The 25,370-nt window shown below is 51.2% G+C and overlaps 11 protein-coding genes across 11 annotated transcripts; 5 read left to right on the forward strand and 6 right to left on the reverse strand.

The window, feature by feature from the left end:
• Positions 1 to 90: 90 nt before the first annotated feature.
• CPAR01_00474 (uncharacterized protein) lies at positions 91 to 1,332 on the forward strand (the record flags this gene model as incomplete). Its single annotated transcript, XM_060484766.1, has 1 exon — positions 91 to 1,332. One exon carries the CDS (start codon positions 91 to 93, stop codon positions 1,330 to 1,332), a length of 1,242 nt encoding a protein of 413 aa, XP_060355623.1.
• A 176-nt stretch (positions 1,333 to 1,508) lies between these two features.
• On the reverse strand, positions 1,509 to 2,903 carry CPAR01_00475 (cytochrome P450; the record flags this gene model as incomplete). Its single annotated transcript, XM_060484767.1, has 1 exon — positions 1,509 to 2,903. The coding sequence occupies one exon, from the start codon at positions 2,901 to 2,903 to the stop codon at positions 1,509 to 1,511; it is 1,395 nt and encodes a 464-aa protein (XP_060355624.1).
• Positions 2,904 to 4,956: 2,053 nt separating this feature from the next.
• CPAR01_00476 (uncharacterized protein) lies at positions 4,957 to 5,637 on the reverse strand (the record flags this gene model as incomplete). The annotated part of the gene is made up of 1 exon (XM_060484768.1): positions 4,957 to 5,637. One exon carries the CDS (start codon positions 5,635 to 5,637, stop codon positions 4,957 to 4,959), a length of 681 nt encoding a protein of 226 aa, XP_060355625.1.
• A 95-nt stretch (positions 5,638 to 5,732) lies between these two features.
• On the reverse strand, positions 5,733 to 6,047 carry CPAR01_00477 (uncharacterized protein; the record flags this gene model as incomplete). Its single annotated transcript, XM_060484769.1, has 1 exon — positions 5,733 to 6,047. One exon carries the CDS (start codon positions 6,045 to 6,047, stop codon positions 5,733 to 5,735), a length of 315 nt encoding a protein of 104 aa, XP_060355626.1.
• Positions 6,048 to 7,668: 1,621 nt separating this feature from the next.
• CPAR01_00478 (fatty acid desaturase) lies at positions 7,669 to 8,391 on the forward strand (the record flags this gene model as incomplete). Its single annotated transcript, XM_060484770.1, has 1 exon — positions 7,669 to 8,391. One exon carries the CDS (start codon positions 7,669 to 7,671, stop codon positions 8,389 to 8,391), a length of 723 nt encoding a protein of 240 aa, XP_060355627.1.
• Positions 8,392 to 8,988: 597 nt separating this feature from the next.
• On the reverse strand, positions 8,989 to 10,154 carry CPAR01_00479 (uncharacterized protein; the record flags this gene model as incomplete). Its single annotated transcript, XM_060484771.1, has 3 exons — positions 8,989 to 9,171; positions 9,236 to 9,547; positions 9,615 to 10,154. The coding sequence occupies 3 exons, from the start codon at positions 10,152 to 10,154 to the stop codon at positions 8,989 to 8,991; spliced, it is 1,035 nt and encodes a 344-aa protein (XP_060355628.1).
• Positions 10,155 to 11,186: 1,032 nt separating this feature from the next.
• On the forward strand, positions 11,187 to 12,936 carry CPAR01_00480 (uncharacterized protein; the record flags this gene model as incomplete). The annotated part of the gene is made up of 4 exons (XM_060484772.1): positions 11,187 to 11,246; positions 11,325 to 11,837; positions 11,897 to 12,058; positions 12,130 to 12,936. 4 exons carry the CDS (start codon positions 11,187 to 11,189, stop codon positions 12,934 to 12,936), a joined length of 1,542 nt encoding a protein of 513 aa, XP_060355629.1.
• Positions 12,937 to 14,541: 1,605 nt separating this feature from the next.
• CPAR01_00481 (uncharacterized protein) lies at positions 14,542 to 15,927 on the forward strand (the record flags this gene model as incomplete). Its single annotated transcript, XM_060484773.1, has 3 exons — positions 14,542 to 15,018; positions 15,076 to 15,536; positions 15,591 to 15,927. 3 exons carry the CDS (start codon positions 14,542 to 14,544, stop codon positions 15,925 to 15,927), a joined length of 1,275 nt encoding a protein of 424 aa, XP_060355630.1.
• A 1,568-nt stretch (positions 15,928 to 17,495) lies between these two features.
• Positions 17,496 to 17,795, reverse strand: CPAR01_00482 (uncharacterized protein; the record flags this gene model as incomplete). The annotated part of the gene is made up of 1 exon (XM_060484774.1): positions 17,496 to 17,795. A coding segment is annotated over one exon (300 nt), but the record flags the coding sequence as incomplete, so codon positions are not given.
• Positions 17,796 to 18,000: 205 nt separating this feature from the next.
• On the reverse strand, positions 18,001 to 18,786 carry CPAR01_00483 (uncharacterized protein; the record flags this gene model as incomplete). Its single annotated transcript, XM_060484775.1, has 1 exon — positions 18,001 to 18,786. One exon carries the CDS (start codon positions 18,784 to 18,786, stop codon positions 18,001 to 18,003), a length of 786 nt encoding a protein of 261 aa, XP_060355632.1.
• Positions 18,787 to 22,619: 3,833 nt separating this feature from the next.
• Positions 22,620 to 25,081, forward strand: CPAR01_00484 (von Willebrand factor type A domain-containing protein; the record flags this gene model as incomplete). The annotated part of the gene is made up of 4 exons (XM_060484776.1): positions 22,620 to 22,625; positions 22,677 to 23,344; positions 23,408 to 23,588; positions 23,645 to 25,081. The coding sequence occupies 4 exons, from the start codon at positions 22,620 to 22,622 to the stop codon at positions 25,079 to 25,081; spliced, it is 2,292 nt and encodes a 763-aa protein (XP_060355633.1).
• Positions 25,082 to 25,370: the final 289 nt, after the last annotated feature.

Raw genomic sequence — 25,370 nt, forward strand, 5'->3', positions numbered from 1 at the left:
GATAAGAGAACGTGAACCCTCACACCGGAGTTGAGCCTCTCTTCCACCACGCACCTCAGTCACTCGCTCAAATTCGCTCCTACCGACAAGATGCTTGCCCAGTCCCTTGTCATGACGGCCCTGGCCAACGGCGCCCTCGCGGCCATCCCCACCGTCAGCGTCCCTCTGCACTACTACTACGGCGGCGGCCACAAGATCGCCACGAACCTGGTGAACTCGGCCGCAAACACCTCGGTCGAGGTCGTTTTCGACCAGGGCTCCGAGAACTTCTGGGTCTTTGGCCCGAACGCCATCAACAACTGGGGCTGCACCGGCTTCTTCTGCCAGGGCCAGTGCAACGCCACGGCCGAGCCCTTCTACGACTACCCTCACAGCGCGACGGCCAAGAAACCCGAGACGTTCGTGACGCAGTACGCCTACGGTGGGTACACCAAGATTGTCCAGGGCAAGGAGAGCGTCAACGACACATTCCTCTTTGCCGGCGACGCCGGTCTCACGTCAAAGGTGGACGCCCGCGTGGCTATTGCCAACTACATGCAGCAGCGCCTGTTGGACGGCGGCCAGTGCAAGCCGGCCCCGTATGACCTCGGCATCCTCGGCGTGGCGCCCTTCTACCGTACCGCAGAGTGGAACACCACCGGCCCTCATGTCCGTCAGGATCTCCTCGAGAAGGGAGCTATCAGCGCCCCCGTCCAGAGCATTTGGTTCGACGAGGCTCCCGCCGACTGGAAGGGCACCTTCACCGGCAACGCCGTCTTCGGCGCCATTGACCTGTCCAAGTTCACGGGTGACCTCGTCCGGGTGCCTCTCGTCGAGAACGATGGTCTCGGTGCCACTGTCGGATACTTTGTCTCTCCTCCCACCGTCAAGGTCAAGAACGTCACCCTCGACAAGTCGGAAGTGACCACAAAGTCCTGCATGATCGACTCTGGCACCCAGATCAACGACCTGCCCATCGGTGATGCTGGCCTTGCAGCCTTCTTCGCTGCCGCCGGTCTCACCCGTGATTCCATCGGTCACGTCTCCTACAACGGCAGCTGCGATTCCGTTCCCAAGGACCTCACCATCGATCTCGAGTTTGCCGGTGCCGACGGTAAGAGCGTGACCATCAAGACTCCTATCCGTAACTACATCCGCAACAACGCGGATGCCGAAGCTGGGCTCTGCGCACTCAACATTGACACCGGCGCTTGCATGCTTGGTGCTCCCTTCGCCACCTCTGCGTTCTTCGCTGCCGATGATGCCAAAGGCGAGATTGCGCTGGCACAGGGTGGTATCTCGAAGAGAGGTAGCAAAGCGGATGACGCCTCTCTGTCTCTCACTATTCCTTGAACAGGGATTTGGTCGCGTGGATAGTAAATCAATAATCGTTATTCGTTAAATCTCAAGAAAGTGCAAGTAGCCATATCTGTGTGGAGAAACATCAAATCCAATCCGTCATTGATCTGATATACCGCTCATGAATCCGCTCGGTGGTGGCAATCTGGTACAACACAATACAAACCAGCTTAAAGTAAAGGCGCCTTGCTGTCCACCCGCGTCTTGACTCTGACGTGGAAGTCCACCGGTCTCAAGTTGAACCACCCGTCCTGTTTCAACTCATACGAAGGATCCGCCATAGTGAAGTCCACCTCCTTGATCAACTTGGCCACCACAACCATGTTCCACAACCACGCATAGTGCTTACCAATGCACTCTCGCTTTCCATTACCATAGGACCTTCTTACACTCAAAGGCAGCTGCTCATACTTGTCACCCATCATACGCTCAGGCTTGAAAGCCAATGGGTCTTCAAAGACCGAAGGATCCCGGTTCACACCCGCGAGAACGACGATCATGGGCTGGTTGTAGGCGATCTGATACTGGCCTCCTGCGAGGAACACGGGGCTCTTGTCACCGTCCTTAGGGATGGGCTCAATGTTGAACCCTGGGGCGGCGAAAGAAAGCCGCAGAGACTCGCGGACGATGCCCTCGATATATTTGAGCTGCGAGAGGTGCGCAAAGGTCAACTCACCGTCACCGACAACACGATTGAGCTCATTGCGCGCGATAGTGATGACATTAGGGTTCTTCAGCAGGAAGTAGATGGCAGTGCTGACCATGCCTGGCGCCGTGCTGCTGCCGATGGGCATGGAGACTATTTCGTCAATGACTTGGGTGTGAGTCAAAGCCTTCTCCGACTCGGAGTCCACTGTGCTAAGAAGGGCAGCCAAGAGATCCTTCCTATCCGATGGATTGGATTTCCGGTATTGGACCAGATCTTCGGCGTATGCCCGCATCACTTGCTTTCCCTTCTTGAACTTGCTTCCATAAAAGAGCCAGTTGAAGAGACCAGGTCGATTAGGTCGCTGCATTGCCTCGGATGTCGAGTCCTCCATGCCTCGAAGCATCGGGTGTTCTGGTCCAGTAAGACAGTTGAGCTTCTTGCCGAAGAGTGCCAGCGTCGTAGCCTCGAGGTTCAATCTGTTGAGCTCGCCAATGGCAGACACCTCAGCGTTGACGCCGAGGCCCTTCCACTTCTCGAGAAGCTCGTTTGTCGTGCTGAGCATGTCCGTAAAACGCTCCGCCACGGACGCTGCCGTCAATTTGGGGGCGATGATGCGGTGGGCGATGCCCCAGTTTTCCTCGTGGTCGTAGGCTGTGAACAGAGCATCGTGGACTGCGTATCGGATCTCGACGATGGGACCGCCGACGTACTTGCGGAATCGTTTCTCGTCGCAAAGTTCCTCTACAAGCGCGGCACCAGCAACGAAGACGATTGTTCTGTTGAGGACTTTGATTTGGAAGATCTCGCCGTACGTCTCGGACAGCTTCTTGAGAGACGCCCAGGTGTTCTTGGTGTCGATGTTCTTGATGTTGCCCAAAATAGGCACCCCTGGTGGTCGTGGAATCGGGGTCGCCATCGTGTGAAATATGAGGACAGTGATCTGGATGGAAGACTAGGATGGAATTTGGAGAAAGCGGTAGCTAGCTGGGACAGCAAACCGGTCCAAAAGAAAAAAAAGCTGCCCGACCTCGAGCCTTAAAACGAAATGCCCAGCATCTCCCAAGTTCCCAGGTCTGAGATGTGGAATCCTCTTTGTTACCCCTTCGCGTCACTGGCCCAAAGCTATCTCTCGACTGTCTCACCGGGTCACGGCATCTCCCAGGCGCGACGGCCCGTATTTTGCTAACGCAACTGCTGTCATTGGGTCGACTGGCGTCGGTGTCACGGTGTTTGGCTGTTTTCGTCCAGTTCGGAGAATCATGTCTCACAAGGTCAGACACTACGCTGAACGAATGCTGATTGCGCCTCGCCGTTACACCTCTGCGGGGAGTCTGCATTGTGTCATGCTCGTCATCACATGAATATCGCCAAAATCTAGGTTTGACGGTGGATGTAGACAGAACATCGTCGTGCAAGTAGGCAGGTAGTCGGAACTCTTCTGCAGGTCGCGTGGGTGCGGTCCGGTTAAGTGTTGTTGTGAAAACGCCCAGCAAACTCCGGGCCCGCATCGGTGTCTCTGATCTTTTGAACTTGAAACTATGCGAAATATCACCAGATGGGGAAGCAATTCCGGAGATCTGCAAAATGATTCTCCCTGGCTGATAATCGAGCAAGACATGTATTAGTTGGCCAGACATTAAGCTTATTATCATTGGTTCGGTATCGCTATGCATGTGTACCGCGTTGTCTGTGTACCATCGTAATTTCTCTAATCTGATTAAATACTTCCTACTTTCGACGACACCGACCATGCATGCCTTGTGTATAACATGACATTGTGAGGGCAAAGTCACCCTATTGCCGATCTTGCTGGTAGTATTCATGAACGTCAACTCGATGCTTGCTCGCAATGCAATGGAAAGCTACTTACTCCACATGATACCCATATTCATTTTACCTCGATGGTCGACTATAACGTTCGCCGATGGCTGGCTTACCTTAGTTAGATAGACACCTCGTCAGATGTTGAAGGTGAGTCAATATGGTATCAAAACCTGACTGAAAACTACATGATATGGTACACATCCACTACACTCCGTCGTAATGGCCAAAAATGAAGATGCGACCAGTGTGGATTGAACACACGACCTTCAGATTGATTGAGTGAAGTTTTCGATGGGTCTTGTTGACCCATACTTCAGTCTGACGCTCTCCCAACTGAGCTATGTTCGCCGCTCATCTTCGAGCCCACCTACCGTTCGATGGATTCATGTTCGCCATCGGCAATTGTTCGACAATACGCAACGGAATTATAATATCACGTTCATCACGGATCAATTCGGTATTGTTACCTGGATTTGGGCGCAATGTATTCTTCACTCACGTCTTTGATAGTGGCCTCGGCCCGGGTCCTTGATAGCTTCGATCTCAAGATAATTGAGTCCGGAGCACGGCTTCTAAGAGACAATTAGAAACAAACACACTGTGAAGTATAGTTGAAAGTTTCTAGCAGTTGAAAGGAGCATTGATGGAACGACAAGTTCGATTTTTGGAAACCCTGTTCAAAGTACATACATAGTACGTGAAGGCGTGCCCCTTGTTTCCTGACTTTCTGGCACAGAACCAAGCCTCAAATTTTACTGATCAAGTCCGAGCCATGAATCCAACGCACCCAATTTTCTGGTAGCTCTTGGACCGCCATTGTGTCCTGAGCACATAAGAAAGAGTCGACAATTTCGGCAAACCCCTCTGGATATTGCCAGTGTGGAGCATGGCCAGCATCCGGAAACTCATAAACACTGACAGCAGCATTATACATTCGTCTCGCCATAGCTTGGCATGTTTGTCTTTCGAAGACATAGTCATGAGATCCTGGTTTTTCCATAGGCAATCAGTACTCACTTCTCTAAGGTTTCAACTCTGCTTACTGTCAGTCAAGATCCATGATGTGCACTAACCTCTGATTATCAGAACCGGAATTCTCAGTTCGTCGAATCGCCCGAAAGAGCCTTCTGATGAGTGTTTTGGATTCATAAACTTAGCAAACGCCTGTACTTGACGTCGGGTGCTATCGGCACAATCAAATCGGACCAATCATCTCTGGCCGCAAGCATTCTCCGAAACGTCGCTCTCCCCGCTGCTTGACTGGCATCTGAAGAGTGAAAACAAAATTTCAGCAGCGCAGCTTCCTGAGACTCATGTTCATGTGCCATACGGATACCCTGAAAGGGTGCGGGCGGCGGGAGTATGACTCCTGGTCCAATACTTGGAAGGGATCCAATGAGGATCAGACGGCGAACCAAAGCTGGATAATTCAAAGCCAGCATCTGAGCCGCGCATCCACCCATCGAAAAGGCTAAGACATCCACTTGATTAAATCCGAGTTGTACGATGAGTTCTGCGCAATAATCCGCCCAGCCTGCGTAAGATGTAGGCACTTGTCCTTCGGATCTGCCGACACCAGCGTTATCAAAGAGAATGACTGGCCGCTTCTCGGCTATCTTATTCATAGAAACCGGATCTATCTGGCTCATTGTAGCCCTGGTTGGTGTGAGACTACACTCTTCACCTGGATGCTGGCTGATGTGGACTGACCTGAATGATACGAGATGAATCACCGGAATCCCATCGTTCGGTCCCAACCAACGATACGCCATCTTCAAGCCCTTGACCAAGATTGACTGATTAGGAGCATTTCCGTATTGTGCCATATTTAAGCCGATAAATCCTGATGCTACGATCTTCAGAAAAAATAGCACATGTAGTTTAGCTAGACTCAACGTACTTGCCAGATTCTTGCCTAGCTTTATATCTTCACTTCTTGGTTCACTTCACGCAAGCACATGGGCTCGGTAACCCCAAATGTTGATCTCAATGGCAAGCACCACATCGCATGGGAAAACATCACCCAAGAGAAGCTGCAAGGCAATATTTGCCGGCACCAGAAGAGAACATCTCCTGCATTCCAAGAAAACCGACGGCTTGCCGCTACTCGAACCTTATCCCTCAGTATGTTCCCTCGCACGTCCAGAAATGCGCTGCACATGGCTTCAATGATTGGGGTGGACGGACGTACGACTACTGCAGTCAACAGGTGACTTTGCAGATGTGCGATAACCATGGGTAGATCAATGGAAAGTCAGTCAACTTTCCTCCCCAACAGTAGCCAATAACAAGACAAGTTAAAGACATTAGTACACTTAAGGAGCAAGTGCAGCTAAGGAAGCGATACCTGCATAAAGAAGAATGGGAATGACGTTCCTGTAGCAAGTTCCCCAGTGCCGCCCGTCCCACCCCACGAGAGAAGTCTCCAGCACGTTCACCGGCCGAAAGCTGTGAAGGTCCGCAACTATCTGCACTCATACTTTCACCGGCGCCGAAGCCAATCCGTGCTTTCAACGCGGCAATTCTTTACGAACGGTCGGGATAGAACCTCGCTCCGAACACCCAGAAGCGAGTCATTGAATAACCTGATGCAGCAAAGTCATCACTCGCAGAACCATGTGGACACCTTCGGTGAATGATGGGATGGCGGCTCCTGCCAAGGCGCAAGCCAGGCCCTGAATGCCACGACCTGGTCGCCGAACTTGCCGTAGAGGCTTAGCTCGACCACTAACGTCCACTAGCATACACGTTAAGCCTATCTGTTCAGGAAAGCCCAGTCACGCGTTTATCCGAGAACGGAAATCCATAGTCGTGCTTTTTCCCAGCTTCGTCAGCAGGTGGTTTCACGCTCGAGAGGCGGGAAGAAGCTCGCCGGTTGCGGTTATAGAACATGGAAGAACACTGCCTTTTGAGACATCGGAGGGTCGGAAGGTCGGAGCTCAAGGAATCATGAATTACGAGGACCCCGAGCAACACGAAGTGTTTGATTATCTTGACGAGTGCGACTGGATATACTCCAGATGGGAAGTGACGTCGAAAAATGGACCGCTAAGAATCCAACCACACCTACCCCAATGATCTTCAACAGGCATTTCAGAGCTGTAATCAGATTATCGTGATGTGGCCGGAACATCCCATATGAACATTGCATCGTGAGTCGTGACATACGACTTCGTTCCTTTGCTTCTCTTCCATGTCGTACTTGGGCACCTACCGATGCGTTTCGCTTCCTACATCCTACATCCTGCATCACACTGCAGAGAGGTACATGTAAGCAATGTTATAGAACTTAGTCGAGCACGCGTTTTCGGATCAATCGGAAGTTACATGGGAGATATCCGTAGTTGACTTTCGATCCAAATTGACTGCCCACTTGATTTCGACGCGTTTATTGAAGCATACCTATTCTGCCCATTGCTTGCTTTGAGTCATTCTTGGATTTCATTCAGCAACCACCAGACTAAGAACGGCAAGATCTGTTGTTGAAGCTATTAATCGCCTTGAACAGAGTTTATTAGCCCCCGAAGCATCTGCGTGGAGGCGATTCTGTAACGTTCAGCTACATTCCCAAAGGCAAAATCGATTCGTCTGACTTCAGTCGTACGGAAGTAGAAGTAACGATGTACAATTGCTACGTGACTTGTTGCAGTTCGGATATCATAGCCACTTCCACAAGATCTTGTAACCGACAAATCAAGACAAGGCAGAATTACCCTGAAATGGAAAGTTGGTCAGGAAGCACTCTTTCCATAAAGACGGTATGGTTGCAATGAATTGAAGCTCCTCTAATCGCAGAGGACATCGGATAACATGGGTTTCGTTCGTTCTACATTATTTCGCGCTCAAACACTTTCAATATGAAGCCAACAGACTATCCCGACATACAGGATCTTCGAAAAGCTATAACACCGGGCTGTTTTCTTCCCTGTCCGCAGACCTCTCTCTACTACATCTCCAGAGACATCGTGGCGTCAGCAGTACTAGTTTACTTCGCCTTGAACTACATCAGAGAAGATCAACTCGGGCAGACTCTGTCCTTCATAGCTTGGGGAGCATACTCATTCCTCCAAGGACTTATCTGTACTGGGATCTGGGTACTGGCTCACGAGTGCGGTCATGGGTCACTCTTTGTCTCGACAAAGCTGAACGACGGAATTGGATCTGTACTTCATTCCTTTCTGATGGTACCGTACTTTTCCTGGAAGTCCACTCACCGGCGCCATCATCGGTTTACCGGGCACGCAACTCGGGATGTCGCCTTCGTGCCAGCCATGAAACCAGTCGATTCTGATGGAGACATATTCTCTCCTTCGGGGTTCATGGAAGATTCCGATGTTCCAGTCGTTCAAGCAATCTCGTTGCTAGGACAGCAGCTATTCGGTTGGCCTCTACATGCTTTCTTCAATCTGTCTGCTGGTAAAGACAGTCTCCTGCGAGATGTTTCTGGAACCGAGCGTTGGCTGAGAGTCAGTCTCTTTGACCCTTGGAGCTCTGTTGTTAGGGATAACGAAGCATGGAGCGTGTTGGCCTCTGACTGCGGTCTTGACATCATGCGTTGCTTTCTGGGCTGGTGTGGCTAGGAATTTGGGTCAAAAACCATGGTTCTGGTATACCTTCTACCCTATCTATGGGTCAAGACTTCGGATTTGTCGGGAGGCACTTCTTTCATCTAATCATAGACAGACATGTGGCCCATCACCTATTTCCGTAAGTTGCTCCTCGGAAACTAACTTCATGGAGAAATATTCAATCAAAGTGTATGTGCTAACCTCATCGAATTATAGAAGAATACCATTCTACAAGACTGATGCAGCCACAACTGCTATCAAGTCACTATTGGGGGGCTTATACCATTACGAAGGCAGGAGTTTTCTGGGTCAGCTATGGTATCAGTCTTGCACACTGAAGTATATAGAAAACGACCCCGATCGTCCCGGCTATACCCGATGGACGTTGTAAGTGGAGAATTTGGCGTTGGCATTTGGTGATGTGGGATTTGCATTTGATGGAGGCAGCCACATCAGTTTAGATTTGAGAAATAGCATTGAGCATTGAGCAATTGCATGCAAGCTTCCTGGAACGCCTGTCACCCGTGCCGAAACTATTTGCATGATATGTAAGACATTTTATCCCCGACACCTTCCAAGTTCCGACTTCGCTAAGCCCCAGTTCTTATCTTACTTGGGCAGGTCCGAAGTTGAGCTCGCGTGAGATGGCTTGTGTTTGGGCTGCCACATCTCAGAATCTCCGATCTTGTCGACAGTGATACCAGCTCGCCCGGCAGGGTTCAAGCCAGCCTCCAATTGCCTCTTATAGGAAACGTTTCGCAGCCTCTCGGCTTCAGCTGGGGTGAGCTTCAACTGCATACAGGTTCAGTCAGTGACTGTTGCGGACCTGAACACATTGAATTGGGCTAGAACTTACGTATATCTCGATACCAATTGCATGCAAGGCAAGTGCTAGCCAGAGTGCCATACCGAACGGCATGCCCGCCGCTGCACCGGCTTCAGCAGCCGATGTAGGGCTAATGATGTTCGCGTGGACGATTGTTTGCTGAGCAGGGTTCTCTCCAGAGAAATAGGATGCACAAGCGGGATAGAGCTCAAGAGTTCGGTTCATGTTGTCAACCATAAAAGCCACTTGATCGCAAGGACGCGCCGTGTAGTATGTTCCGATGCTGCTGATTACAGCCGCGGCCGAGAACTGAATAAGGCGAAGACTAATAATGGAGCCAGCCTAGTTGCGGTATCAAATTAGGTTTTTATCTTCAATGAGATGTAGACAAATGTTGGGGTAAGCTTACGTAGAACCAAGCTCGTAGCATCCAAGCCCGGTGCTGCTCGATCTGAAGTCGCTTGATGTTGACGAATGCCAGCGTGAGCGCAGTGACGAACGCAATCGCCATAACACCAACACCAACTTGGGTGTCCAACGTGCCTCCAAAGGCATTCCTCGCAATCATCAAGGCGCCAGCAATCCCAACAAGTCCGAGAAGAATAACGACATAGCCGTTGATACGATGGAAGAGAAGGACTTTGTGACGAAGTACAGGCACGAATTGGAAACATGCCAAAAAGCTGGCGGGCAAGATTCCAGCTAGGTGGATGATGAGACCGGCTTTTTCATGGCCTTTCTGGTAGTTGAAACATTCTCCTGGCGCCGCTCCACTGCAGAAGGTGTCGAAGTTGAGGTACTGAAATCGTGCGAGGGTAAACCCCATGAGTGCACCGAAGAAGATGAAGAAAAGGACGAAGTTATAGCCCTTGGAGAATCCTAGGGGGTTGTAGACCTTTCGCGTTGCGGCGACGAAGCCATTGGCTGGCGGGCGAGTTGGCTGAACCATGGTGACTCGAATAATGTGATCTCGGACGTTGATATGGCTGGTGTCGAGAAGATATTGCGAAGTCGCACGATCTTTTAATTGGGTTGAATTATGAATAGGTGTCTGGTATTTGAAAATTGTATTAATGAGTATTCTTATCCTCTCCCATTCTCGTTCATTGCCAGCAGAGGTTTCCATCTCTTATAACTTGTAATTTGCACATTCCGTTGTCCTCTCATCGCGATCTCATTCTGATGGAGACAACTGCTAACGCACTCTTGGAGTCGACATGACCAGGATCGACACGCACTTCTCTGCAAGGTCTGAGAGGCGCATGGACGATTTGGGAAAGAGAATGCGCGACTGCTTAGCACACGGGGGCTGCCGTGTCTCGTTAATTCAAAGTTTGAAGTTGAATTCAACCGCCAAAACGCCATCTTGGCGTCGAAAGTTGACCCTTAGCTCTGACCGCCAAAGAGATCTCTCGATCTCGCCCAACATCCTACAGACTCACAGTCCACAGCGCGCACAATGGTTCCCAAACGGGGTTAGTTCCGTTCTGCTTTCACAGCCGTTTGAGTGGATTCACGTAAGCATGCGGGCGTTGAATACGACTGGGCTTAGCCCAATCCTTCGCCCCAAATGTTTAAGCAGCGGCGCATCCTTCCCCCGTGTCTTGGAAGAGAATGTAGTCGTCATTGAGACTGGAGGTGAATGCTGGTTTGATTATTCCGCGAGCTTCGTCATTCGCTCTAGCCTCTCACTACCTAATCTCTCAGTTGCTCAGCCATGGGAAGTCTGACGCATCCCATACCCAAGATCTTGGCGTCTGTCCGCGCGCACTGTAGGGCGAAGGCTACATACAATCTTACCGATTGCTCGCGCCGCGCACTCGGTACTTTTTCGATTGAACTGCTGGCCCGAGAAGGACTTTAAAATTCCTCCGTAGTCATAAACGGGCCACATCCCGCGCCGTCACCATGCCTTTTTGAGAAGCATCTCGCGCCGCGAACCCACATCACCCTCCCCGACACCGTTGATACTTTCCTCGACATGGTCGGAGTTCCCGGACGCTCCAAAGGTTGCAACACGTGTAGGAAGCGTAAGAAAGGCGTAAGTCTGTCAAGATGGGATGATCAATTCGTCTGTTATAACCACGACGCGTCCCGCTGCTGACAGAACTGCTGCCAGTGCGACCTACAACGACCTTCATGCGGGCAGTGCATAAAGGCAGGCTTAGAATGTGCAGGCTACGAAAGGAAACGCATCTTCGTCAATGTGACCAAGCCGCCGACGGGCAAAGACTTCAAGGTGACGGCTCTGGTGCCAGTCACACCCGCCCTTGTTCAGACGCACTCATTATCCCAGTCTGCCTTTGAGGAGCGGATCCTCGAGCTCTTCTGGGATGGCTATATGCCTGATGCTCCGATATGCAGTCCCAGGAGTCCCATCATGAGGTATTCCAACGCAGACTGGGCGACAACCGTGCGAGATCTCTACCGCACCGACGCCGCCTTGCGTCTGAGCTTACTGGCACTCAGCTTGGGCACCATAGGTCGTCGCGACAAGCAGCAGTGGATGATAGACGATGGTCTCAAGTTTTATTGCAATGCCTTGACTGAGATGAATGTTGCCTTACGGCATCCCAAAAGATGGAAGTCAGATGCCTTGATGGTGACTTCAAGAATCCTGGGCTTCTATGAGGTGAGCAAGTAGTCTTCGCCCGAGAACAACATTGAGGCTTACTAACTCCCCCCCGAAAGTTGCTCTATGGGGCAGACGATCGAGAGCGACATGGTATCTCTCAAGCTGAAAGTTGGGAGGGGCATTCTTTAGGCGAACTCGCCCTCATCATGCAGCGGACTCCAGAGGCACATATCGACGGCCATGGCCACGACCTGTACGCTTCTGGTCGACTTCATCTGGTCAGTTGAAACCTGCCCTTCCACATGCATCAAATCCTCTCTACTTGAGTCATGCTGATAATAAAATGCAGGTCATATCTCACGTCAAGCGCAGACGACGGTTTCCGTTAAGCCACCCGGCCTGGAAGACGGTTCCGTGGCAGAATGTCCCTAAGACCCCAAAGGATATCTTGATCGACGTATTTGTTGACATACCTGGACTTCTGGAAGACCTGGACCACATGAACAGCTGCAAAGACTTAGAGGAGAAAGAATTAAGGCGCCTTGCTCTGATCAAAGAGTGTTGGCGAGTGGACGAAGAGCTCAATTGGTGGCTCGATAATTTGAGCCCCAAAAAAGAACTTGAAGAACTCGCGACTCGTGGCTCAAATAGTCCGACAGCCTGCGACGTCGCTGTTGCATCGATCATTACGTTATACTGGACTATTTGTATTCTCACCTACAGCACTCTTCGCCTTGCAATCGGCACAAAGTCACCGGAGTTGCCCGAACGAACGGACCCCCGCCTCTATTGCACCAAGATAGCCAACATTGTCGACGTCTTCTTCCATCCATCTGCGGGAACCTTTGGAATACAATCAGCGCCGTTGCCAATCGGCATGGCTCTGGTATACCTTAACTCGTACGAAGAAGGGTTCAACTCAGAAACCAAGTTCAAGCTTGTAAGCTTTTTTGGACGGACCGCAAACAACGGCATCAGTATTGGGAAGTTCTTGATGAGCACCCAGAGAGATGGGCTCAAGCCCAAGACCAGCGTCGAACTGTCACCCGAAGGTATCAAGGCAAAAGCGAAAAGCTGGTTGGGCGTTGTACCCCGAGAGGGCCCAGTCTGCCAGCCATTGCGATCTGCTTCAAGCCAGGCACTAGCCTGTCAGTGAAGCTCCCTGTGGTTTCGAGGCAGATCTAGCGATGCAAGAGTAACACAAATCTTCCTCTGCGGGGATAGTTATGACGGGAATGAATATTTTTACGCAATCCTTGACTAGCTCACCGAGACGAGGGCTTCGTGACTCCACACATTAACCACCTGGCTCCATAATGCGCAAAATTCTCCCCGACACCCATCGAATTGGCACAACATCGCCATCAACCTCATCAGCCCTGGTGGTCTAGCGGTATGATTCTTCCTTAGGGTTATTGAGCGATCAAACACCATCATGGAAGAGGCCCCAGGTTCGAATCCTGGCCAGGGCCGCGATACCTTTTGTCTCCTCCAGGAGGATATCCTTGTCTATATACTGAATGTCCCAACTTCGCTTTTTTTGTGTTGTTTCTGGCCACCTCGTTCTTCCACTGATGTAACTCAACTTCTTTCTCTGAGGCGCAGCCGAGGGGCTCTGGATAGCTACATGTAGTAGTTGCTCGAAGTTAGGAAGCTGGATGTTATGGATGGAAGAGTATGGAAACACGCAATCACCAGCATGATGGACTATGCCCGTTTCTTCTTTTTCAGCAGTTAAAAAGGTTTAGTTATGTATTTGAAGGCTTGATGAGAGTAGGTCATTTAATGGCTCTTCAACCACGACTTTTGTATTACGCCTTGCTGATCTAGGGCTCAATCCCTCGTCCGGACTCAGGTGGGCAACCCAGTGAATCCTAGGTTTCATATCAGGCCACGTGAAAGTGATACCTCATTCTCTCATGGGCTGCTACTGCCACTCAAGAAGCCCGGCCAGGTACCCAATTGAGCCGGTTTCCGATTTCACCTTACCCAAAACTCGCCAGTAAGGCACAAACAACCAGTCACGCCTATACCATATTGGTCGGCTTGCATTATATATCAAAGTCGGGCAATTATGGAAGCTCCCGTGCATTATTTCTCCTATTGGCTATAATAGAACTTGGAAGCATGACGAACACGACTTTGAGTTGTGCTGGGGGAGGCAATCCCCTAGGTGAGGCACAGCCGTTGGACTGGCCCGATCCGGTTCCGGATCCGACGCTGTCCTGCAGGTGAACGACGAACTAGACTGCATTGAGGTATCGTAACCCCACCATAGCTGTTGTTGCCAAGATGATGGGCAAAGCCGGGCTAAACTGAACCTCCGCAAATATGCAGTCACTCAACATCGTCAGGTTTCGCTTCTTTGAAGGCTCCTAGCGATTGGTGTGCTCGGGTTCGGGCAAAGGCTGTGCAGAGCTCGGCGGTATAGTTCGTGAAGATGAATCCTCAACACAACATTGCTTAGATTGAACTCTCGATGAGTTGGGTTTCCTTCGATTCACCGACATCGTCAGGACGTCATGACTTTCTAAACGAGAGACTGGATACAGAAGACATTACAACTATACAGAGACCCGTGCGGCGCAGACTTAAGTCAAATCGTGATATAAGACAAGATGCTACGAACTGCTGGGCTGGAATGAATGTAAATCAACAGCCACAACACATTGACTGAACACCATCGCATCACGAGCTTCGACCTTGAACTATCACGCTTCTCAGTATCCACTGCTTCTTCACATTTGCGAATAACTTCACCATGCGCCTTTCAATCCTTTCCGCTTTCCTCATGGCTGGTGTCTCAATGGCCCAGGGAGACATCGCTGCGCTCCTCGCCTCTCAGCCCGATCTCAGCACGCTGCTGGAACTCGTCAGTCTCGTACCTGGACTTGCAGATACTCTCGCCTCATCCTCCAATATCACAATCGTGGCTCCCACGAACCAAGCGTTTGCCAACGTGCCCCGCGATGTCCCTGAAGGCGAAGCCATCGAGTACCGCAACAACACCATTGCCATCGGGGCGCTCCTTGCAAACCACGTATTCAAAGGGGTGTATCCGTCCAACGTGATCACCGATGTTCCAACCTTCGCTCAGACCTTGCTCGATATCTCATACATCGACTACAGACAGCCTTTCTCCAACTTCACTGGCGGTGCATACAACGGACTTGTGAAGAATGGAGAGGATGTTTGTATCTTGTCTGGAGAGCAGACCATTTCTACTGTCACTCAGGCTGTTCGTACCCATTTGATGCCAAAGTTCGAGCGACCAGTGTACTAACATAAAAGACAGGATATCAAACTTGGAGAGGGTATCACGATCCACAAAATCGACACTGTCCTCTCATTCGGCGCTCCCTTCCAGCTCTTCACCTTCCGAGCGGGCTACCTCGCCATGAACGCGGCGTTGGAAGCCGCGCACCTGAACTTCGCATTCGGTGAGACTGGAGCCGACGAGCAGGGCCTGAACATCTCTGACTACACCATCTTTGTGCCTACCGACGAGGCCTTCAAGTCAATTGGCTCTGTGCTTGAGACCGCTAGCCTTGAGACGCTTCAGGAGGTTCTTCGCTACCACATCATTCCCAACAATGTCATCTTCTCCCCGTCCCTGGGCAATGTCACCGTTCCATCCCTTCAAGGAACCAACCTCACTTTCACGGTTTTGCCCGATGGTTCAGCCTGGGTCAACAACGCAAGAATCACCTTCCCCAACACAATTCTGTTCAACGGTGTCGCCCACGTCATTGATAGGTCAGTCAAATACCATCAGCATAGCAAGTGAATATAAAGCTAACTTTCTGCTAGTGTTTTGAGCCCTGGAAACTTCGACAGGTCTTCCCTGAAGCCGGCATCCCCGGCATCTGAGCGAGTTGCCTTCTCCGGGGCATCCTCAGTTTCAAGCCTGCCCTTCACAAGTGTCTCCTTCGCGACGGACATGATGGCCTTCACAGCGACACCCAGTCTGCTTAAGACAGTTGCTGCCGTCGCTACTGCTACCGCTACGGGTGCGGCCAATGCCACCGCCACCGCCACGACTTCTGGCAGGCCCACTACGGTGCCAACCAACAGTGGTAGCAACTTGTTCCCCGGCATGATCTTGGCCCTTTCTGTCGCTATCGGATTTGCCGCATTCCTCATTTAAACCTCTCTGGATCTAATCAAACCGGCATGGAAAGGCTGGAAGAGGGAGGAGGCTTCGTGAAGGAAGCAAATCCATAGTTCCCAACTCAGCGCTTCTCGAATGATTCCAAGGTAAACAGATATCGCGAGGATTCTACGCTCCCATAGACAATTGACTTTGCTACATACTTATTTACATGTTCATTGAGTGCCTTTCAAGCCAAATGATTCAATGGGGTATCATTTCCGCAATATGAATGGGCGGGCGTCGGCAATCCCAGCACTTGGGCCTGCAAACATAACTCGACACGTAGCTGATCAAAGTAATCGTTCATGTAGTCAGATATTGATGTGAAAGACACAATAGCAACCAAAAATCAGGCTGAAAGATTATAGATAGGGAAATGTGTCGCTATACCAACAGACTTTGAGTGAGTCCTAGGTCACTAGACGCTTTTTAAGCAAGTATGTTACAGACAAATATTGAGTAGTAAAGCAATTTATGGTTAATTTATTATGACTCCCGTATATTCTGGGTATCATCTCACAACAGTAAGTTCCAAGATAGTCGCGTTTGGCAGACTTAGTTCAGCTAGGCGTTAAGTACACCGTCGGCCAGACAGGGCCTGATCTTTGCTTGAACCAATGGTCCATTTCAGCATATGAGTGCTTGAAAGTTTTGCTAGAGAGAAAATCAACATTCACTAGTATGGCAACGTTTAAATAAAGACCCATCTCCAATTATGTAGTATTCACCAAAACCTCGGCAAGCCTACGGTACATGGGCACATGCACGTTGATTAGACGGGGGAAGGCTCCGTGCATGCTCCGTACACCCCCATTCAGTCTCTCGCAGGAAGCTCGCAGCGAGCTCGTAGCAAGCACCAGACGAGACGCGGGCAGCGGCAACGTGCCACGGGATTCCAGGATGGGCTGATGGTTTGATTACGGTGGTTCGGTAACCACAACATGCGATTTATCCTCCACCGTGGGCCGTTGTGGTCCGTGATTCCGTGTGGGAGGAGACTTGCGAAGACCAAGACACGGCGCTAGCACCGCTGTATGAGAGCCACTTTTCCCGGCATCGTCGCGCCTAGCTGTGACGGTACTCTGAACAGAACTTGGCGCAGGAAATCCCAACTGGTGTACACCTTATGGTTGTAGGGCACTGATTTTCTGAATTTCAATGTTTTTATTCTTTTTCACAAAAGTATTTTGGGTTGTTTTACTGAGCAGAAACACATGCCCTTGTGCACAGAGGCGGGAGGAAGGAAATGGTAGCCTCTACTCCGAATATTCCGTCTCCGGAACCCGCCGTCTCTTGTACACCAACGCCAGCTGACAAAACTATTGATACAATCAAAACATGGGTATGGGGGGTATTGGTCATTGAAAACATGTGAAAAAGTCCAGACGCCAGAAAAGCCAGCCCGTTCGTTGTCGCCACCTTTCCATCAAGGGAGTAGAGTCACACGGGGTGGCCGTGTAGGTCGTTTGCTGATATAGCGCCGAAAAATTTTCGTTGGAGCCTCAAGGCTGCGAGGTTGTGGTAAAAAAGCTTGAGGTGCCTGGTGGATGAAAGCTCGGAATTCATCGGCTTGGGTGGTAGTGGTGGGGGCCATTTGCCAGCCTGGTTGATGTGGGTGCGCGTGGTGTAAGTTTTCCCCTTTTCGCTTTGGGCCTCGGAGTCTCTCTCGGTAGAACGTAGGCACCGTCGTGCTGGAAGACTTTTCGATTCATCCTTTCGACGTTGTTACTACATCTCGAGTGTTGCTCATTTAGAGGCAGGTTCGGCACTCGTGGTGGCCGCAGGACGGGCACGAGTTGCTGATGACGATCATGCTTCCGCACTTGCAGCAGGAGGGAGCGACGGGCATGTTGGCGACTTATTTGTTGGTGTTGTTGATGATGGTTTGTGAGCGTTGAGAGCTGATGTAGCTTGTTTGAGAGTTGTGTTCTTGGTCGTTAAGAGGGATGGTGATGAGCGAAGATATGAAGAAAATCAGAAAGAGAAGGAGGAGGAAAGGCTCGCACTTATAGACATTCACCTTGCCCACCTTCAACCCTCGAACCCGCACTCATTTGCGGCGGAAGTCTACCTCAACCCAGCCAACCCTCTTCGGAGCCTTGGACCCCTGGTCTGTCCGAAATGGTTGTGGTTCGGTAAGTGGTGTAAGTGGTGGTGTGCACGGCTCAGCCGGGTGTATCTAGTAGGCCGAGGAGGAGAGGCAAGGCAAAGTAAGGCAACATCGGACAACCCAAGACAGGGTAGGACAGACATTGAGCGAGCAAGCGTCACAGAGAAGGAAAAGGTAAAGTACCATGCCGGGTTCATGGTTGGTTGGACCCTGAGATGGGTTGGCCGCCGCCCGCGCAGACACACGGCTGGGGCCCAGCAAATCGGCATGCCGATCGAGTCGAGTGCGGGGTTTAGTTCAAATGTTGACAGGGCCTTATTACAACTCGAGAACTCAATAGAAGTGCGAGAAAGGGATTCATACACCGAAAGAGTGAGAAGGATGCAGTGGATAGGCCCCCCGTGTCTCCCCAGCCGCCGCCCTAGCTCAGTGCTGCGCTTGTGTCTCTCAACTCTCTCATCTTCTTCTCGCGGGCGAATGACGACCCGAGGAGACCGCACACACCCTAGCACTGATGAGATGGCCTGACGTAGGTGTAAGGAACGTGCGCTAGAACGCCAAGGGGGAATAGAATTTGGGCGAAGACGCGAAGGGGGAGAATGCGACTTCGGCGGAATTCCTGTGATTCTCTTACCCTTAGCCATCGAGTAACACTTTTGGACGTCAACCACACGTGTGCCCCCATCCAGCTTATACTTTCTACCGTCAAGAATCATCTCTCCAGCCCTTACCCTTTTACCCATTGGCAGGCTCCGGGGTTCGGCGGTTGAAACGCAGCGCTTGGAGATGCACAGAGGAAATTGTCTGTCCTAGGTTGTGGGATGGCACACACATTGACGCGACCTTCATTTACTAGCGAACTCTCTCGTTGGCTTTGCATTCTTCCATCCCCTCTTTCGCTATAATCAGGACTGCCAGTGCTGCACAAGTGAGGCATGGCACGACGCCCAACAGAGTTCTGACTGGTAGCAAGACTTGGAACTAGTGGCGTTAAAAAAGATAGCACAACTATAGAAAGCTCCAGACAGCTGCCAGCTAGCAGGCCTAGGTAGCTCTGAAGAATCCGATTTTTAGATGGAGGGTGCGAATGTGTATTTACATAGTATGCCTTATTCTGTCATCTGCATGCATGAGGCGCGGGAGATAAAAGTAGTGAGCAGAGTACTCTGCAGTTCGTCTCACAAGCTTTCTTGTAGCGCGTCTCCGGGTACACAATCCCCCCCACGTCGCTTGTGCTGCACGAAGACCTGCAGGCATCCTGACGCGGCCCAGGGTACACTACCTGTAGTCCGGTCCCGGGGCGAGGGGGGTAACGCACACATAGTAGTTGGTTGGAGCGAGACATCGTGGGCTTCCCGTTCATTGGATGACGAGGATAATTATGCGAATGCTGGGGAAATGGAAATGGACACCGAGCTAATGAAAGGCCTGCGATTACAATGTGGAGAGAAGACATGGAAGATGGAGGGGGAACTTGGAAGTTTGGGGGGGGGGGATGCTATCCGAAAAGGAGGGGGGACACCATGATGCAGCCAACAGCCGCCGGGCTACTCGGGTCGAATGCCGGCGATGGGAATCAAGAGGATGATGTGGGAGGTTCTGACTCCTCGACCGGATGCTTGAGCTTGTCAGTCACTCTGACGATCCAACTACCTGACCAGCCAGCTTCCATTCCGTCCAAGCTCGAGCTCCAAAGATGAACAAAAATCTCGTTGATCTTGGCATGCCAACGAGGACGATCATCTCTTGCCCAACCGCCTTCCCGCCCCTTGAGGGCCTTGACGGTATGCTATGTCAAATGCCTCTCTGCTACCCCGCAAGATGAGCGAGATCGACTCAAGTGAGATCTGTCGAAGCGAAACGGTCAGACTTGACGCTCAGGGGAAGGGGGTCAAAGTGGAAAACCTGGGGCAAGAATGGCAGCCTCTGGGAGGCCAAGCAGTCGCATCACTTCCCGCGCCACCGAACCACGGACGGCAAGGTTTCTCGATGATCTGGGGTAGCTCTGCTTCAGCCTTCAGAAGCGGGCGCTGAGTTTTGGCGAAGGTTCCAACAAGCAAACGCCACACTGCATGACACGGGAAAAGGGGGTGTGTAGCAATACAACAACGGAGCCTAACTCGCAATCAATCCGGGGAAGAATAAGACGGGCGAAAAATACCAAAAACGGTCTTCGACAGAGCGGCAAATGAGTCCACAAAAACAAGGCTCCTTTTCAATATGAATATGACCAAATATAAGGACAAAGAGAATGGGTCTTTTCAATGCGGCCTGCGTCGGCTCACACCGAAAAGAAACCGTGGAGATGAATCGAATGACAGACAGCCCACGACTCAAGCTCGACAAAACGCTGGTCAGGAGCCCCATCCGGCGATGTCCGTCATACGGGTCTTTTCTCAGATCTGCTCCTCCGTTGTCAAACGTCCTAAACCCCGTTCAAGCATGAGAATGAGGCATTCTCGCGGTGCTGGAGACCCAATCCCCTCCAAAAACTGGCGGGTGCCAAGCGAATCAAAGACACTCGGTCGTCATTGCGTTGTATTGCGCCGATATTTTCCTTCTTTCAACGGCGGTCTGTTTTCGTGCTTCACTTCCTCCCCGCTATCGGATGAGTTGAATCTCCTGCACGCATGCCCAAGTTGGATATTCTTTTCATTTTCTCTCGTGTGTTTGAGTTCATTCTGGGTCAAGGGACTTCTTGGCGCCAGGCGTGTGTCGTAGCACAGCCCAATGACGATGCCAAAGCGCGTCCAGACATGGTTGGGTGGGCAAGTGTCTCAACTGGATACTACGTCTTCTTTCTCATCTTCTATGCATGCCATCCTCACAGCGGATATCTTCTATTGCTACCATGTTTCTACGTCAGAAGAATTAATAAACATTACACACGCTTGAGGTTAGGAACCAGCGGCGGTCCTGCGTATGTGCCCTGAATATGCCATTGAACCAGCACTAACTTTAGACCCCTCAAGTTGTTGGTGACCCATCGCCGAAAGTGACCAAGCGCCGCGCTGAACACGGTCTACCGGCCCAGCTCTCACCTTGCTTCCTTTATACCTAGGCATATCCCCCCCCTTTCTCCAGAGACTTGAGCCCTCTCCCCCAAGTTTAGCTATGACGCAAATGGTTCTGCTAAAAAGTTGAACGCACGTTAAACTCTAAAAACGGCGCGACAGGGACCCTTGTGGGGACAGAGTTGCCCTCGCAGACTGCCAGAACAGCGGCCATCCCCGTCTTAGAACAATGCAACGCACCAGAGACGCTCTGCTGGATCCAGCTGCTGTGCGGCGCAGTCATTATTAGTGGGAGGCAGTTGGAGCGAATCGTTCTCTTTTGATGCAAGGCATAACCCGTCGTTGCGTCGTCCATCCTAGCAAAAAGGGGACAGGAGACTGGGAACCCCTCATGTGGCAACGGGACGCTGTGTCGCAGCGTTCGAAAATGCCAGATCTTCTGAGACGGTCAAGATTCAACGCCGGACGAGACCTCACCACCTTTTTCGATTTTTCGGCTTCCTGCAGAGGGTCAAGATGGCCTTTCCAACGTCTGTGAGCCGGATTGAGTTGAGACCATGAGGATAAGCTGAAGCCTGAAAGAGGCCCTGCGTTGGCCATGTGCGTCTGACAAGAGCGGCGTCTGAGTCACTCGCCTGTAAGCACCACAGCCTACGTCTACGGGCAACTGGAATAAGCTAGGCAGAATATTTCAGATCTAAGATGAATGGAATTGGAGATATGGCACAGGAAGAGGCAGGCCTCAGGGTGAAGCTGGAACTTTGGTGCATTCGGGGTGTTAAATGTCCGTTGGGGGAGAGATTGAGGGCGCTCTTTATGTGTCTCTCGTATGTTGGTCCACCTAGAATGCTCCCGGTGGGGAGTCATGGCCGAGGCCTTTGAGGGGTTCACCGACCTAGGTGAGGCGAAGCATGCCCACACCGCCCCAACTGGTAAATTACTACGACAAACAGTGTACCTCAAAGACTGGAGATAATCGGAATGCCTTGCGGAAGGCCTTGCGCCCCCGTCCGAGGGCCGGGCACCGAATGGCCGGTTCGGCCAGCTTTCGGACCTCTGACTCCCCACCTAAACTGGGAACAGCCTCTTTGTTTGAGCTGCCTATTACGTGAACGCTGCCCTTCAACACCCATAGTTTTTGAGTATGGCGATACATTTCCCCTTTTTACAGAAGGGTTACTCCCACTTAGTCTTTAGGCAGAAGCAGCTAAACTCCATCTGATATCTCCTGGAGACATATTGAGGAGAGATGGCGAAAGATATCATTGGATACCGTGTGTTCAAGCAAAAGACTATCGAACAGGCCCCTTAGTGAGGCCGAATTCATTGTCCGGCGTCAGCGTGAGTCTTACCGCATGTACGGATACCCCTCAAAGGATCCTGTCCAGTCATTCGGCAATGAGGCCAATTCTGTATTAAAGTAGACAACCTCGGGGCATATCTCACCTGGTAGATTGTGCAACTCCAAAGACCTGCATTCAATCTCGCATCTCAGCTCAATCTCGTGATTGTCACATTCGAAGTTGAATTCCAACTATCAACAAGACTTATACGATTCCACAATGGTTGTCTCTTACGCTCGAGTTTCCAAGAACCAAGTAGCTCACTGTATCTCTTAGGTCACCAAGTTTTCTCTCCAAAGTCTCTCACAGAGCACCGACAATATCGTCGTTAAAGATGACGACAATAAGTCAGAATCTTCCTTCGAAGAGCTTAAGTCCGAAGACACCAAGGCAGAATCGTCCAGGTGTGATACTCCAACGGCCACGATGACGGAGTACGATACCTCGGACGACGTCGCGTTGTCACTCCACGCCTTCGCCGGGCGAGACGGCATCCTCGCGAAAATCACTCCCCCTAAACAGCCCGTGAAGCCAACAGTTCACGTACCCTGCGACATTGTCCTGGTAATCGACGTCTCTGGCAGCATGGGCGCCAACGCCCCGATTCCGGCTAATCCTGGTGAGGTGGCGGAGAACTATGGCTTGTCGGTATTGGACTTGGTCAGACACGCCGCTCTCACCATCGTGGAGACCCTGGACGAAGGTGACAGGCTCGGTATTGTCACCTTTGCATCCCAAGTCAAGATTGTTCAGGAGTTGATTCCGATGAACAAGAAGAACAAGGGTCTTGCTAAGAAGAACATCAGGAAGATGGTACCCACGGATGCAACCAATCTGTGGAAAGGCTTGATGGAAGCTATCACCCTGTTTAACAGGGAACCAGACGGAAAGACGGAAAGGGTCCCGGCTATGATGGTACTGACGGACGGGCAGCCGAACTTGATGTGAGTCAGATACGTATCTCTCAGTATATGTCTCAAGAGTCTTTGGGGCTAACTTCCGGGAAGGTGCCCTGGCCAAGGATACGTGCCGAAGATGCGCGAAGAGGTGAAGCTACTCAAAGATGGGAGGTTACCAGCCTCGATCCACACGTTCGGGTTTGGATACAACTTGAGATCTGGCCTATTGAAGTCGATCGCTGAAGAAGGAGGCGGAAATTACGCCTTTATTCCCGATTCCGGAATGATTGTGTGTTGAGTTGCCAGTGCTCGTTGGTTGCAATAGCTAACTCAAGTGGTGATTAGGGAACCGTATTTGTCCATGCTGTCGCCAATCTACAAGCAACATACGCCATCAATGCCACGCTGCGCCTTACTTACTCACCGCTGCTCACCCTTGAAGAGGCGATGGGCGAGTCTGTGAACAAACAAGAAGTAGAGATCCGTGAAGGCGACATGGCGAACGGCATACCAGATCAGCATGAGCTCTCGATCTTACTTGGGAATCTGCAATATGGTCAGTCAAGGGACATCTACCTTCGAGTAGATGCACCGGCGGAACTCACCTCAGATCATGCGGTTATCAAGGCTTCGATTGAATATTTTCGCATGGCAAGCAACACTTATACACGAAGCACCTCACAATCACTTCTGAACCCGACAACTCTTCCCGAATCTGAGCTCGTCTACCACCTCTCTCGCTCCAAGATTTGTTCCTTCCTCTCAACCATCGTCCCCATGGCTGCCGACGGCGAGCACAAGGCCTTGCCCCGTATCTCACCCGAGAAGATTCAGGAGCTCAAAGCACTCATCAAAGACATCCCAGCAAAGCGCTTCCCATCCGATCCGAACAACAAGTCCTTGATCGAGGACCTCGAGGGTGCGCAGCCAAAGGGACAAGTCTCTCTAGCTTTGACGAACCGAGAGTACTACAAGAAATGGGGCGTCCACTACATACCTTCATACTTGAATTCGCACACCCGCCAAATTTGCAATACTTTCAAAGACCCTGGCCCCCTTCAGTACGGAGTCGACAGCCCTCTCTTCATCGCATGCAGGAACAAGTTGGATCACGCGTTCGACAGCATTCCTCCGCCCAAACCCTCCAACCAGCACACGGCTACCCACCGCGGACGAGTACACATGAGCTCCTACAATAGCTCCTCCGGTGTATGCTTTATTTCCTCGACACCTGTGGGCCTCGCCTCAGGCCGAACGGTTCCTATCAAGGCTCTTCGAAGAGGTGTAGCGGTGCAGACGCCGTCTGGTCCGCGCCGGGTCGTCGCTGTTCTCAAGACACCCGTTCAGAGGGAGATTATGTGTCGTGTTGGCGAGCTCGTCGTCACCCCATGGCATCCTCTATCTCTTGATGGTGGCAAGACCTGGACTTTCCCGGCAAATGTGGCGGATCGGCCTGTTAGGTATACCGGCTGCATCTACTCGGTCCTGCTTCAGCCAGGCCGGGACTCGGAGGCTCATGCGATCAACGTCGCGGGTGCCTGGGGAGTGACTCTTGGGCATGGAATAGTCACAGGACAAGACACAAGAGCCCACCAATTCTTTGGCAACTACGGAAAGGTTGTCAGAAGCCTCAGAAGAATAAGGGTCAGTAAGAAAGGCGTTGCCGTGGGCGGTGGCGTAAACAGAGACTCGGTCACAGGACTGGTATCTGGCTTCGCTCCTCACGGGAAGCCCGATGTGGCCGTCAAGGGAGTTACAAACAGCGCTGTCTGTGTGGCTTGAGAGTCTTTTCCAATTACTCTTTATGGTCTCGGGGAATGCTCGCAGAACATTGAAGCTGTGGGGTGAGTGTCAGTGACATGAAGCACGTTTAAAGTATGACCAGTCAAGTAATTAGCGTTATATCTACGAAATGCGATTTCAGGTTAATTCTGTTTCTTCGTTTTTCTATCTTTCTAGAAAGTCTAGGGTTTGCCAGATGACGAATCATGGGGAATGATAATTACGTCCAGTCTACCTATCTTGTTGACCGCCTACAACATTATCCAAGGTAAGTAAGGTAGACTCCGCT

This window comes from Colletotrichum paranaense (assembly GCF_030867605.1).
Source record: "Colletotrichum paranaense strain IMI 384185 chromosome Unknown Scaffold_1.1, whole genome shotgun sequence".
Taxonomy (NCBI): Eukaryota; Fungi; Ascomycota; class Sordariomycetes; order Glomerellales; family Glomerellaceae; genus Colletotrichum; species Colletotrichum paranaense.